The following is a 12,737-nucleotide window of genomic DNA, read 5'->3' as shown; positions in this document are numbered from 1 at the left end:
GCGGTTGAGAAAGTAGATCTCGATTAGATAATGAGAACGACAAAAAATATGATGAATAAATAATATAGTGATGTCATTTTTGCCTTTTCTCGATGTGCACATATAAATTTTAAATATCTGAATAATATTAAATATTTGAAGATTTAAACGCAAAATTTTGGTAACGCATATAAAAACATTGAATATTCTCGTTAAATGTTGAATACGCCGCTATTTGCGACGTATAGTTCATTTGTTCTGCGTTAACAACGGGTGACTGCGTGCCATAATTTATTTGGTCCAGCCTCAGGTACAATTTTTTTTACATGATAATCCGGAGAATGTGTATGTACCGACAGCAGTATTTGACATATTTGATTCATTACATATTTCTGCATGTCTGTTTAATATTTTTACAAAATAATACAATACTTATTTAAAAAATTTTATTATATATACAGGGTGGGGCATTTATATTGAGACACCTAAATATCTAAAAAATAAAGCAAGATAGAAAGAAATATTTCGGACAAAAGTTGTTCGATTCTAAGGAGGTCATAAGATGGTGCCATTAATTTAATCTTGGGCGGAGGCGCTTCGGAGATTTCAATGTCAATCTTATTTTTTTAAACGGAAATACCCCAATTTTTTTACATAAATCGATTCCTTGCAATATTCTGCATAAAAAGTTATAGGGATATGATGGCCAAAAGTTTAATAGTTTACGAGATATTTTATACTTTATTTCATTACTTTACTTTGACGTAATTTTACACATAAATTATGAGATATCTCATAAAATTATTTATTTTGCAATAATGTTACCTTAATATTTTAAGCTCAAAAAAATGAGAGGCATCAATTGGTGTAAAGAAAATAAAACAAGATTGACATTGAAATCTCCGAAGCGCCTCCACCCAAGGTCAAACTAATGGCACCATCTTATATGACCCCCTTAGAACCGAACAACTTTTGTCCGAAACATTTCTTTCTATCTTGCTTTATTTTTTAGTTATTTAGGTGTCTCAATATAAATGCCCCACCCTGTATATGTATACATATATCAAATATCATCAATTTAGAAGGTTTTTCCTATTTTATATTATTCTACATTAAACAGTTTAATTAATTTTTTATGGTAAATTTTATTTGTTCTTCAACTAACTCTGTCTTTAGATTTGAAGGATATTCTCACACTTTAGACAAATATATATATAAAATCTGTTATTGGAACATACTTTTCCCGGGACACATTCTACATTACGTTAAAAAATACAAAAATATCTTTATATTTATAAAAAATAATTGTCTTTCGTATAAAAAAAAAAAGTATCAATCAATATTTTAATCGATTCAATATAACGTTTCACACAAAATGAATTATCTTATAAACGAGATGACGCGATTACATTAGAGACAACCCTGTATATTGTAAGCCAAGATATCGATATTATAGTGCGTACGTATTGTTGCAACGTTGAAAGCACGAGATCGTCCCGTACATTGCGTCCATTAGTATCACGTATTTCTCGGCATTATCGACAACTTATCGTAAAAAAAGTGTTACACGGCATACAAATATATTATAAATTATACTTGTATGCGTAAATATAAGAGAGAATCTCCTGTATGTACAAAATATAATTCTAAAACTTTATGAAAAAAAAAAGAAAAAGAAAAAGAGACGAAACACGCGGTAAAAAAATATAGAGGAACGAATCGGTTATAATAGAGATTTATGAAATAACGCAAAACAACGTAAAAGGGAATCCGCGCGAGAAATTGACAATTTAAAAAAAAAAAAAAAGAGAAAAAGAAAACGTCAAGTCGAAGATTACGAACGAATTTCTCTTCAATCTCTTACTTTTACTTGGCCCATCCTCTGCGGAATCTTTTCGCGTACGTCGTAAAGTTATTTCGCGATTTACGCAGTATCTACCGTTATAAAGGGATAAAGCGGGCTTTGTATAACGTAAAAGGATCGCGCTCTCTTTATTTACACGGGATTCGGTTGTGGTAGATTACAAAGTTACGTTATATATAAATCCTGCTGTCTCTCGTCGCACGTTGGTTGCACGAAGAATCTTGCGGCTTGTTGTTACCGCGTCATTGTTATCAGTACGATCGATATCAATGGGATTGCCGCGCGTTTGCGCTTGACGACGTTCCGCTCTGTCTCGCTGTATTCTATTAATTACGCCTTCCAATGTGATAATCGGACTACGGAAGTGCAATTACTTCGCGCCGTCGCGTCGCGAGTTATCCGAGATAAATTACTCCCGATTATTGGATTGTTCGCCGGAATTAATCTGTCGTCTTTCGATATTCAAACAAATGGCTTTACGCCGGCCGTCGAGTTGCATGATCGCAATTAAATATACAATGAAATCACAATAATATGAAAGCTTCTCTCTCTTCGAAGTAGGATTTCTTCCGCGATTCTATAAAGAGGGCACATCCCTTTAATCCTCGTTCATCGTCAAATCGCGTAGACTTGCGTTCGAGTTCGCATCTCTATCTTATTTCTCTCGTTGTCCTCCTCTTGTTACGTCAATATTAGATCCTCGACATTATAGTTCAGTAGTGGCCACTCCCCAATATTGTTGCATCCTCGTGGCGTCCTGCTCGAGCGAGTCCATGCCGCTTCTCTCTTGGATAACGGCGAAGTCATACTCCAGATTATAAGGCATCAGCCTCTGAAGGCTGCCGAAATAAGCTGCATTCGGTCCGCCATTCAGTAATCTTCGCCCGCTACCGAAACGTACGACCGGCGGTCGCGGTAGCGTAGGATTGAAAGATCTCGCACTGCCGAATCTCTTTGACAGGAAGGGCAAGTTGCCGCCGCTCAGCTGCGGCGTCGACCTCGCCTGCCGCAACGGCGCCTTCGTCAGCGTGTCCAGCTCCTTGTCGAATAACAGCTGGGTATTTTGCTCGAGCATGTATTCCCAGCAACGGAACTGCTCCTCGCTCAGGACACCGGATCTCTCCGAGACGGCGTCCTCCTGAGTAGGCATGCACGGTGATACCTGAAAAAGAGGAAGTACCATATATGAAAACGAAGGCAAATCATTAAGTATGTGACAAATGATTATTGAAAAAAATTTTGCTAACATAAGTCATTAGTCAATAGACACACAATATTTACATACACAAATGGATGTAGGATAGCTATAAATGGAATAAATTAGTTTCTGATTGTGGCAGAGATTGTTGACACAATCCAACTTGATGACAGATAATGTAGCGGAATATTTTTCAATAATCATTTGTAACATACTTAATGACTTTTCCTCAACATATTTTTTTATTCGTTTATATTCCTTATAATCATATTCTTGTATATTTCGTGGCTCAACATTTCTTCTTCAATATTTGCTACTTCGATAGAAAGAATCGCGACTTTTACAGCGCTTTTCCACATGTGTGCCGCGTGTCGGTGTATTCTTCTGTAAAGTTTTTTGAGAGCAAATTAATAGAGATATTCGAGAGGTTTACCTTTCGCGTCTCTTGCACGAGAACGCTCTGGTGAGCTTTATTCGTCGCTCTGGAAGCCGCGCTTCCCGTCCACATCCTTCCTGATGGATGGCGAGACTTGAAAGTACTGTCGCTAGCTTGATCGGACTGCCCGCTCGGTGAACTGCGATCGTCTCCGTAGGAAGGGCTTTCGTTCTCTTGTGTTGATCTAGAATTCTTAAAGTATCTTCCGGAACCTCCGTGAACCTTGTTGGATCTGCAAAGGAAAAAAATACATTTTATTACAATTTTTATCGAGAGGAATAAAATCTTTTAATTTTTTTCCATGAATATTATATATAGCAGTAAAATTAGATTCTTTTTAATAAAAAAAAAAAAGAAATTTAGAAATTTTTGATAGAGGGGCCAGTTTTTGATCTCAGAAACTTGAACCTTGTAAAAAATTGCTACCGATTCTTCTCAACTAATTATAATACTTGTTATAATTAATTAATATATGTGTTACATATATTAATTTTCAAGATATAATTATTTCAAAATATTTAAACATATAATAAAAATTATAAAACTGGTAGAAGATACAAGTATTTTGTTTAGTTGCATATTTTATATAGTATATACTTGTATATTTTCACGCTGCATAAATTCGCGACATATCGATCGCTTTGTCCGCCATCAAGCTTTTTACCATATACATAACGATATGTTTGCGTCATCTTGTTTTTTACTCTTACCTGCTCACTATATTCTTTAACACGCCATTAAGATAATAGCCATCGCTTGCGTGACAACAGCAGGCCGCCGGAGGCTTGTGAGGTGCCGGTGGCAGGCAACAAGGACAGGAACACGCGCCGTCGCCGGTTTGACCTCTATTTTTTCCAACGACGTGTCTCAGCTCGCGCATCAGCTGATCCATGTCACCTGGATTTGGCCCGGCCAATCTCACGACGATGACGCTCAGATTGTCCTCGGCGCCGTAGGCTTGCGCCAAATCCTGTAGCCTCTTCGCGGCCAAAACGGGACTGGCCTCGGCTCTGGCCTCCCTCACGGCCTCTTGGATGCTCAGGACTTCCCATAATCTTCGATTAGCGACTATGACGAACTCGTCGTCGTCCTCCAACGTCGCTTCCTCATATATCGGATCGGGCACGACTAGCGGGAACATGGCAGCGTTGCCTAATTGATTTTTAACCGATTCTCTAGCTTTCTTAGACGCGGCGAGGGTCAAGGGACCGGCCGCTCGACAAAGGACGGCTTTCGCCTCCCCGGAGGAAGCCACCTTCAGCGAGTACTTGATCGAGGATTTTGGGTATCCCTGCTGTGATGGTAGTTTCACTACATGGACGAGAGTCGCATCCACGCCGTATTTCTGACCCTTCTCCCTGAGCTCTCTGTGTGCCGACAATAAGGTGTACTTTAGGTACTCCTTCGACGTTTCCCGTATTGTTCGTTCCTCCAGCAAGAGGCGCGGAATCATCTCTTGAAGGGCACTGGGCATTTCCTGATTCGAACCGCCGTCGAAAATGCCGAACAGACCTTCGACGTTACAGAAGGACGGCATTCGTACTTGAGAAATGTACAGCCTGCGTGCAAATATAAGATTTCTTTAAGCCTCTAGAATAATGCGCGTTCCGATATTATTCGTGTTCTGCGAGAGATAGATAATTAGATTTTTCTCGTAAAAATGAATTAATCTACTTAATAAAAAAAAAAAAAAAGAACGGCAAAAATAAAATAGATAGATAGATAAATAAATAGAACAGAAAAATTAATATTTTTTGTCTATCTACCAATTTCTTATAACTTTCTATTTTTCTTCGCGGGAAGAAATATCATATATTATATGTATATTCGTCATTAAATAACTACTTTTCGCGAGAGCCCGCAGTTTCCGAGAAGCCTAACCGCCACGGTTGTTCGGCATTCTTCTCAGCCACGACAATTTCCTGTTGATGCGGATGAGACGGTAGGCTGGGTCTGTTTTGTCCAGATACGTCCACCAGAGATATCGGTCTCTGAGATCTATAGACTTGGAATTGTCGTGGATCCACGTGTAATCGGGAATTGCAGGATATATCGAGAAATTGCAATTGCGGCGGCACTAGCGTGGCAAGATTTACCCTATCCAGTTGATTGTGCGCGAGATCTAGCACCTATAGATGAGATGATAAGAACGTATTTTGCGTTACACACATATGTCATACATATATTTACTCTCGTATCATATTTATATTATTAATATGTTTATATTTCTCATATTTATTTAAATTAAATTATATTTTATTAAAATTTATTTATTAAATAACCTTTACGCGTTCTTCTACGTTGTAAACGAACACTTTGGAATTATTACATTTTTATGAAATATATTCCATCGAATAAGAACCATATGTATCAATATTCTTAAGAATATTATCAATAATTATTATTCGATTGAATAAAGATTATTTTGTTCGATATATACAGATACATGACATAATAAAAATTAGAGATTGTAATATAGAGAGAAAATATAGTTTTATAATCCATATACTTAAAAATTGAAAAAATTGCGCGCATTTTCGAATATTACGTATAATTTAATTAGAATTTTTATCTTCTTACGCACATTTTTTAATCATAATTTAGATCCGCGTTTACATAAAAGGTATACGTCTAAAGAGATAATTACTGCGAATCTTTTCCTTTCTAGGCCAACTCCGTATAAATACGAAGATTCAATTAGCATCTTGATAGAGTCGATAAACATCTTTCGCATATATATCCTTTCCGCTTAAATAAGAGGACAATGTGTAACAGTCTCTTAAATTTATATTTCGCGATTTCGGTGTTGGTGTCTCGTTTACCTAACATACAAATTGCAAATTGCTCGATATACGACTAACGTTTGCACGTGTAGAGTCTCACCTTCAAGGACGCCGTTTTAGCGAAGGTGGGGCATGTTAACAGCCGATTAGAATGCACGCGCAGCACGCGCAAGTGTTGCAAATTAGCTACGTTGTCCGGAAGATACTGTAATCGGTTTCCGGACAGCACCAATTCTTCTAGGTCGCTCCACGCGGCTATGCAGCTGCAAGATTTTTCGCATTAGTTTTAAACATTGTAAATAGCATTGAATATGTTGTTTACGTTATCATGCAACACACGCGCGATAAAATAGTATTCGGATTTTTATCTTATGCAAATTAATCTTATCTTTAATCTTATATTGTATAATTTAATTGAGAAAAACGATAATCGATAATTAATATAAATGAAGTTATTCGAAAAAGAGATAAGACGATAGTTTCTTGAAAAATGAATTTTTTTTATTACACATTTTTATATTTTATTGTATCTCAATATGGGATTAGATCGTTGTTTTTCTCCTTCAGCATAAAATAGGTATACGCTCACCTTTCCGGTAACGTATCTAGGGTGTTGTAAGCAATATGAAGAATTCTCAGGGATGTGAACTTGGCGAGAGCGTCTAGGGCGGTATCGGTCAGGCAATTCGCCGTGACATATAATTTCTCCAAGGTATGCGATCCCTGATGGCTCCTGCCGGCTTCCCCGCGATACGGTAGTTCGGAGAGCCGATTGTTGGAGATGTTCAAAACTTTCATCCTGGAAAGGGGTTCGTAAGTGCGAGGCGTAAAGTCTTGGTCGCAGTTTACGACGAAGGGAACGAGAATAGTTCACTTCGGATATAGTTACAGTGGTAAATATAATTTCTTAACGCATACATACGTTGGAAACTTTAATTTTCTCTTAAGATCGATTCTCTTCAAATTTATATAACGCACACATTTCTTCATCATTGTTGCATATAAATGAGAGATACAATATTATTATTATCTTGATAGATGAGTCCATGTATAACAGCGAGAAAGATTGATGTCTTACTTTTCAGTATTAGCGAAAAAGCTAGTCGGTAGCGTAGTTAACATATTGCCCTGAAGAGTCAGATGAACGATGTTCAATGGCCTTCTGGGCGGCGGTAAGGCTTGTAATCGGTTGTGAGGCAAATGAAGAACTTCCAATCTCGATGGCTGTGACAGCAGTCTATCCGGTAGAGCTGTCAGTGCGTTGTGCGATGCGAAAAGAACGCGCAGTGCTGGCAATTCAGTCATCCATTCCGGCAATGCGTCTAAATTATTGCTGAAAGTGTACATAATTGCATATAATTGTGTATATAATTTCTACGTAAGACAAAAATTAACAAAATAATAAAACAGAAATATATCAACTCTGATAATTTATTATTAAATGATTAGCTGAAATATATTTGATTAAATAGCGTGCTAAATAAATTCTCTTCAGAAATTTTCGTATACTTTTAACAATAAATATAAAAAAAGTAAAAAAAAAAATCAACTTTCAAATATATAAAGAAAAAAATATACATTTCGAAAAAATTTATATCTATTATTATATATATATATATATATATATATATATAATATATTTACTTACTAAGAAATATCCAGATGCTCCAGATTAGTTGGCACAGGTTCGACAATTAGCTTTTTCAATTCTGTAACAATAGGATTTATTTTATTATGTATTTTAATCTAATTCGTTTAATTCTGCTTTTTTTTCCCTCGCTATTTTTAAATACCGATTTAAAAACCGACTTAACTAAAAACATATATAAAAGTTTATACTCACTATTATTTCCAGCGATGAGTGATATAAGATTTCGGCCGCAAAGAGTCAATTCCGTTAGATGATTTCGAGCACAGCGTACGCTTCTCAATTCTTGCAGGGCACTAATGTCCAATTTTTCAATGCTATTTTCGCTCACATCCAAATGCGTGAGATTCTTTGTATTTCGCAACAGTTGTGAGCAGGAAAAAATAATAGAGTCACTTGACGGTATGATTTTCTGATTTAATTTTTTTCTCAACAAAACGTTTGCCAATTAGAGAATGATAAATACAATATAAGAAATTGAAAAGAAAAAAAAAGAGTGTTTTATATAGCAGAGATAAACTTACGCCGTAATTTCCCAAGATTATATTTCCCTTCAGTTGATTGTTTCTTAGATTGATTTTGTGTAAATTATTATGCATCGCTTTCTCCTCCTTGTAAGCCTTTCCATGATCTGTCTTTGACAGAACTTCCTGTCAATTATCATACAAGGATAAATAATATTCATCTTAGAAATTTGAAAGAGTCGAAACATCCAGAATTGAAAATTCACAAAAAAAAAAAAAAAAAAAAAATTACAAAAAATGTATATGTTTACAAATTTAAAGTTTATAAAGTTGACAAAGTTAATTAACGAGAAAAATGTTCAGAAATATCGCGAAAGTTTTTTTCCTTTTTCTAAATTTCTCTGATCGGCGTATATTTGTATTACAAAGGCGCCTTATATGGGCCATTGGCCTCGTCGAGTCGAAACGAATGCCGAGTGTTAGTTTTGGATATGGCCGATAGATGTCCACTGAGTAGAAATGTTTCTTGTATGTGAAATTCGGTTGTTTGTATATATAAGGACAGCCACGAGCTCGCTTTGACATTCTGGTTTCCCTTCAATGGACGAATAAATCTTTCGCCTTTTACTAAAGATTTCCGTGGAGGGGAACACTTACTGAATTTTAAAAATTTTTCGGTAGCACCCGGCGATAGCTGGGTCATAAATAAATCTAAAATTAATTTAGCAAAATATATATATTGTATATAGAATAATAGAAAAAGATTAATTAATCAATAATTATAACATTAATAATGCTTTTGTGGCGATAAATTTTATATAATATAAATTATATAATTTATTAATAAATTTCCATAGATACGAGAAAATTAAAATACTTAAACTTTTTAATTGAAATTTCCTATTAGGTGTACAACTTTGCTTCCGCCGTTTTCCTATAGATGGCTTTAGCGGTAAGGAGTGATCGAAATAAATAGATCATAGACGTCATGCAATAAACTTGGGCATCTGTCAACGTAACCCCATAGAAACATTAGTCGATTTGTGTCTGCGTCATAAAGTTATTCTCGATTGAAAATGTCAGTTTACGAGCCAAATTCTCGTCATTTGCGGGAGGTTTTAATTTTCTGCTTCAATATGAAGAAATCCGCGGCTGAGGCTCATCGAATGCTCTCAAATACTTATGGTGAAGCCGCTATTAGTGAAAGAACGTGTCGTGAGTGGTTTCAACGCTTCGAGAACGGTGATCTTCACGTCGAAGACCGGCATAGCGGTGGAAGAGAGAAGGTTTTCGAAGATGCAGAATTGGAGGCATTACTCAATGAAGACTCGAGTCAAAGTCAAAAAGAATTGGCACGATGGACAATACTTTGAATCATAAATGTATAAGCAGTTTTTTACAATAAAGCCTCGAATTTCGGAAAAAAAAACGGCGGAAGCAAAGTTGTACACCTAATAGATTTTCTTTTGATTTTAAAAGCAAAGCGCGTATTACAGGCGAAACATATTTTGTTGCGTATGTTTTAGCATTTATAAGTATAGACAATAATTGAAAGTTAGACACATGTGGGAATAGTTGAGCTGAACCGCGACGGTCAAGGTTTAATATAGAACGGATCAATAAAAAATTCTTAGAACTTATCGACTTCACGTTAGCAGAAGTTCTTCCGTTTTATCGCGCTTACTACAATTTAATGAAATGTTAAGCTCGCTTTAGATAATTTACAATTAACGATAAAATTCGAAAACATAGAAAATTTACAATTTTACACGCCCTAATAATGTGTATCCGTATTCCGATTTTTCACAAACGTTTTTGATATTACGCGCCACATGAATTTATATGGTAAATAGAATCTCGAGATCTTTCCCGATATTTTCGAATTCTTTCACGATTTATAGGTAATTTGAAGCGAGTTTCGAAAATGCTATAAATATCGTGAATTTATTGTTAACTCGATTCGTTAGACAATACCATAAGATGCTTTGACATACCGTCAGTGCGAGGGCTCGCATGTTGAAAAAGGACGGTGCAGTGCTGAGTAAATTTCCGACTATGGAAATATTCCTCAGGTTTTTCAGTCGGGTCACTTCATCGGGTAGGTCTTTGATGCCATTACGATCAAGGATCAGCTCTTTCAGACTGTAACAATCATTATGTTTAACGAACAAAGATTTTGTATCATAAATAGATTAACAAAATATGTGTGTGTCACGTGTTATTTCAAAAATATAAATGTTCAGAAGATTAATTTCTATTTAGAGAGAGCAAGAGAAAAAAGAAAGAGAGAGAGAGAGAGAGAGACTAAGAAGGTTCAAATAGCTTTGTAAGTTAACGTTACAGAAAAAATATTTCTTTTCCGATATCGAAACAAGTTAATATAATTCTATAAATATATATATAGATATTTTTTTCTACATATTATATATAAGTTAATATTTCTAATATTTAAAAAATAAATTTTTTGCATTTTTCTCTCCGCTACGTTGTTTTCTCGAATGTGAAGTATGTATTTCACACATAATATTTCTGATATAAAAAAAATTTATCAAAAAAATACGGGATATCGCAAAATCTGTCAGGATATGAAAACTTGATTTATACAACGTAAAAATCATGTGGCAAAAATTTATCAATTAGTTTATTATTTTTCATTAGATAAAATCTTTATCAAGTATCTTCAGAACTCTTCTTGACCATATTTAATTAAAATATTAATGAAAGAAACGTTTATGTGCGTTTCTCGCAAAAGAGTTTGCTCGCAGATTGTAATTTTTACGGCGTAGCGTGTATAGCGGTGTAACTTTTCGCGAAGCTTCGGACACGCGAATCGGTGAACCTAAACGAAGCGAGCCTACCACAGGATGTGCACTTGAGTAGAAAGTTTCGAATTATAGTGAAAACTTCGTTGCCGTAAGCATCCGTGTCGTCGAACTAACTTTCGATTTTTGCCATTAAAGTAATAACGATCGGTAGTAGGAAGAAATTTTTATTTCTTCGTCAAAATGTACACATTATTCTTTTCATTCATAAATTCGTCGATCAGCTGATAATTGATTATTTTTTCAGCGACAATGTGAGTTAATAGCTTTTGAATCATAGACAATTAAAAAATTGGAAATCTTTGCTAACAAGTTTTCAAAATCTTCAATAATGTAAAAGAAGTAAGAAGGTAAACGATTAAAAATTGATATAAATATTGTAGAAAGAACATCTATACAAGATTTACAATTATAAAACATTTCTAAAAGATATAAATTATGTGTTGCGATAAATAGCTGGAGAAATAATTATGATAAAACAAACAGAAATATATCTAATTATGAATTATTAATAAAAATACAGAGAAAGCGGAAAGATTAAAGAAAATTATGTGAATTATGGTAGATCGAAAGTAAATGTGGCATTTTTAAGCGTTAATGGTGTTTATTTTTTAAAGTCCATTGTCGTCTCATTTTAAAACGCGCACTCGTCACTTCTCACCTATCTTGACATTTCTCGTTGTTTTCTTGCTGCGTACACGCTCGTTTGTAAGAGCGAGGTAACGTTAAGTTTATGTGGAATATTTTCTTAAACGATGGTTATCGTAAGGTGATATCGTTGAGGAAACGTTTGTGTTTACATATTCTATAGATCTGATTTTTGCAAATATATTTCTTCTTTTTATAATTTCTATCGATTATCGTTGCTTTAATAATTTATCACACATATGCAACTCGTAGGGAAAATTTGAACATTTTTGAAACTTTACACCGCAAATATTTACTCTCTAGTAACTTTATGTTATTCTATTATATTTTAGCATCTTATCGATATCACTGTTTTATATCGTTGATCTCTTTTTTTTTATACTAAACGATTAAGTGTTATACAAATACACGCATATAATACGATTTATACAGAGATGTACTAAGGATTTTTTAACATTAATGATCTATCCTCTCGATTACACTTGACGATGTTGCATTTTTTTCCGAATGCTACAAAGTCCTGGAGTGTCCAAGCTCATCGCAATCAACATTATGTTTTCGCTATAAGTTACATCGTAACTTGACAGGATGATTTTTTTTCGGATCACAAATCGTACACTTTTTTGTGTAAAATTAATATATATATATATGTTTATCTAAATTTTTGCGCGATATATATTTTAAAATTTTCACGACACACGATGATATTTTCTCGATTCATCGATTCCAAAGTCACGTGCGAATTTTTAGAATCGTCGAACGCGTTGTCTCGATCATCGGCTGAAAAAGCTCCATCGCAACTTCTCGCGACCGCGGGATTTCCGGTGGCGGGGTTTCCGCAACCGTAAAGATGCACGCTCGCGACGGTTCTTTCGAGGACTAAGGAGGTCGGTTG

The 12,737-nt window shown here is 35.1% G+C and overlaps 1 protein-coding gene and 1 non-coding gene across 2 annotated transcripts in view; one reads left to right on the top strand and one right to left on the bottom strand.

Annotated features, from left to right (window-relative positions):
• Positions 1-978: 978 nt before the first annotated feature.
• The window catches only part of Phlpp (PH domain leucine-rich repeat protein phosphatase), a 65,371-nt gene continuing 53,612 nt past the window's right edge, over positions 979-12,737 (bottom strand). The window contains exons 7-17 of the mRNA XM_070302044.1: positions 10,367-10,514; positions 8,433-8,558; positions 8,104-8,257; positions 7,909-7,969; positions 7,339-7,593; positions 6,850-7,059; positions 6,361-6,523; positions 5,323-5,606; positions 4,188-5,036; positions 3,475-3,709; positions 979-3,005 (exon numbers count right to left, since the gene is read on the bottom strand). Coding sequence (XP_070158145.1) covers positions 2,550-3,005; positions 3,475-3,709; positions 4,188-5,036; positions 5,323-5,606; positions 6,361-6,523; positions 6,850-7,059; positions 7,339-7,593; positions 7,909-7,969; positions 8,104-8,257; positions 8,433-8,558; positions 10,367-10,514 — 2,941 coding nt within the window. The 3' untranslated portion in view covers positions 979-2,549. The remainder of the gene's footprint in view (positions 3,006-3,474; positions 3,710-4,187; positions 5,037-5,322; positions 5,607-6,360; positions 6,524-6,849; positions 7,060-7,338; positions 7,594-7,908; positions 7,970-8,103; positions 8,258-8,432; positions 8,559-10,366; positions 10,515-12,737) is intronic.
• On the top strand, positions 8,954-9,073 carry LOC138939174 (U5 spliceosomal RNA). Its single transcript, XR_011447811.1, has one exon. It is a non-coding gene; the product is annotated as a U5 spliceosomal RNA (small nuclear RNA).

Source organism: Polyergus mexicanus, unplaced genomic scaffold, assembly GCF_030449975.1.
Source record: "Polyergus mexicanus isolate NDT 795.1 unplaced genomic scaffold, iyPolMexi1.0 SCAF_1, whole genome shotgun sequence".
Classification (NCBI taxonomy): domain Eukaryota; kingdom Metazoa; phylum Arthropoda; class Insecta; order Hymenoptera; family Formicidae; genus Polyergus; species Polyergus mexicanus.
This window is presented reverse-complemented; position numbering and strand designations above follow the sequence as displayed.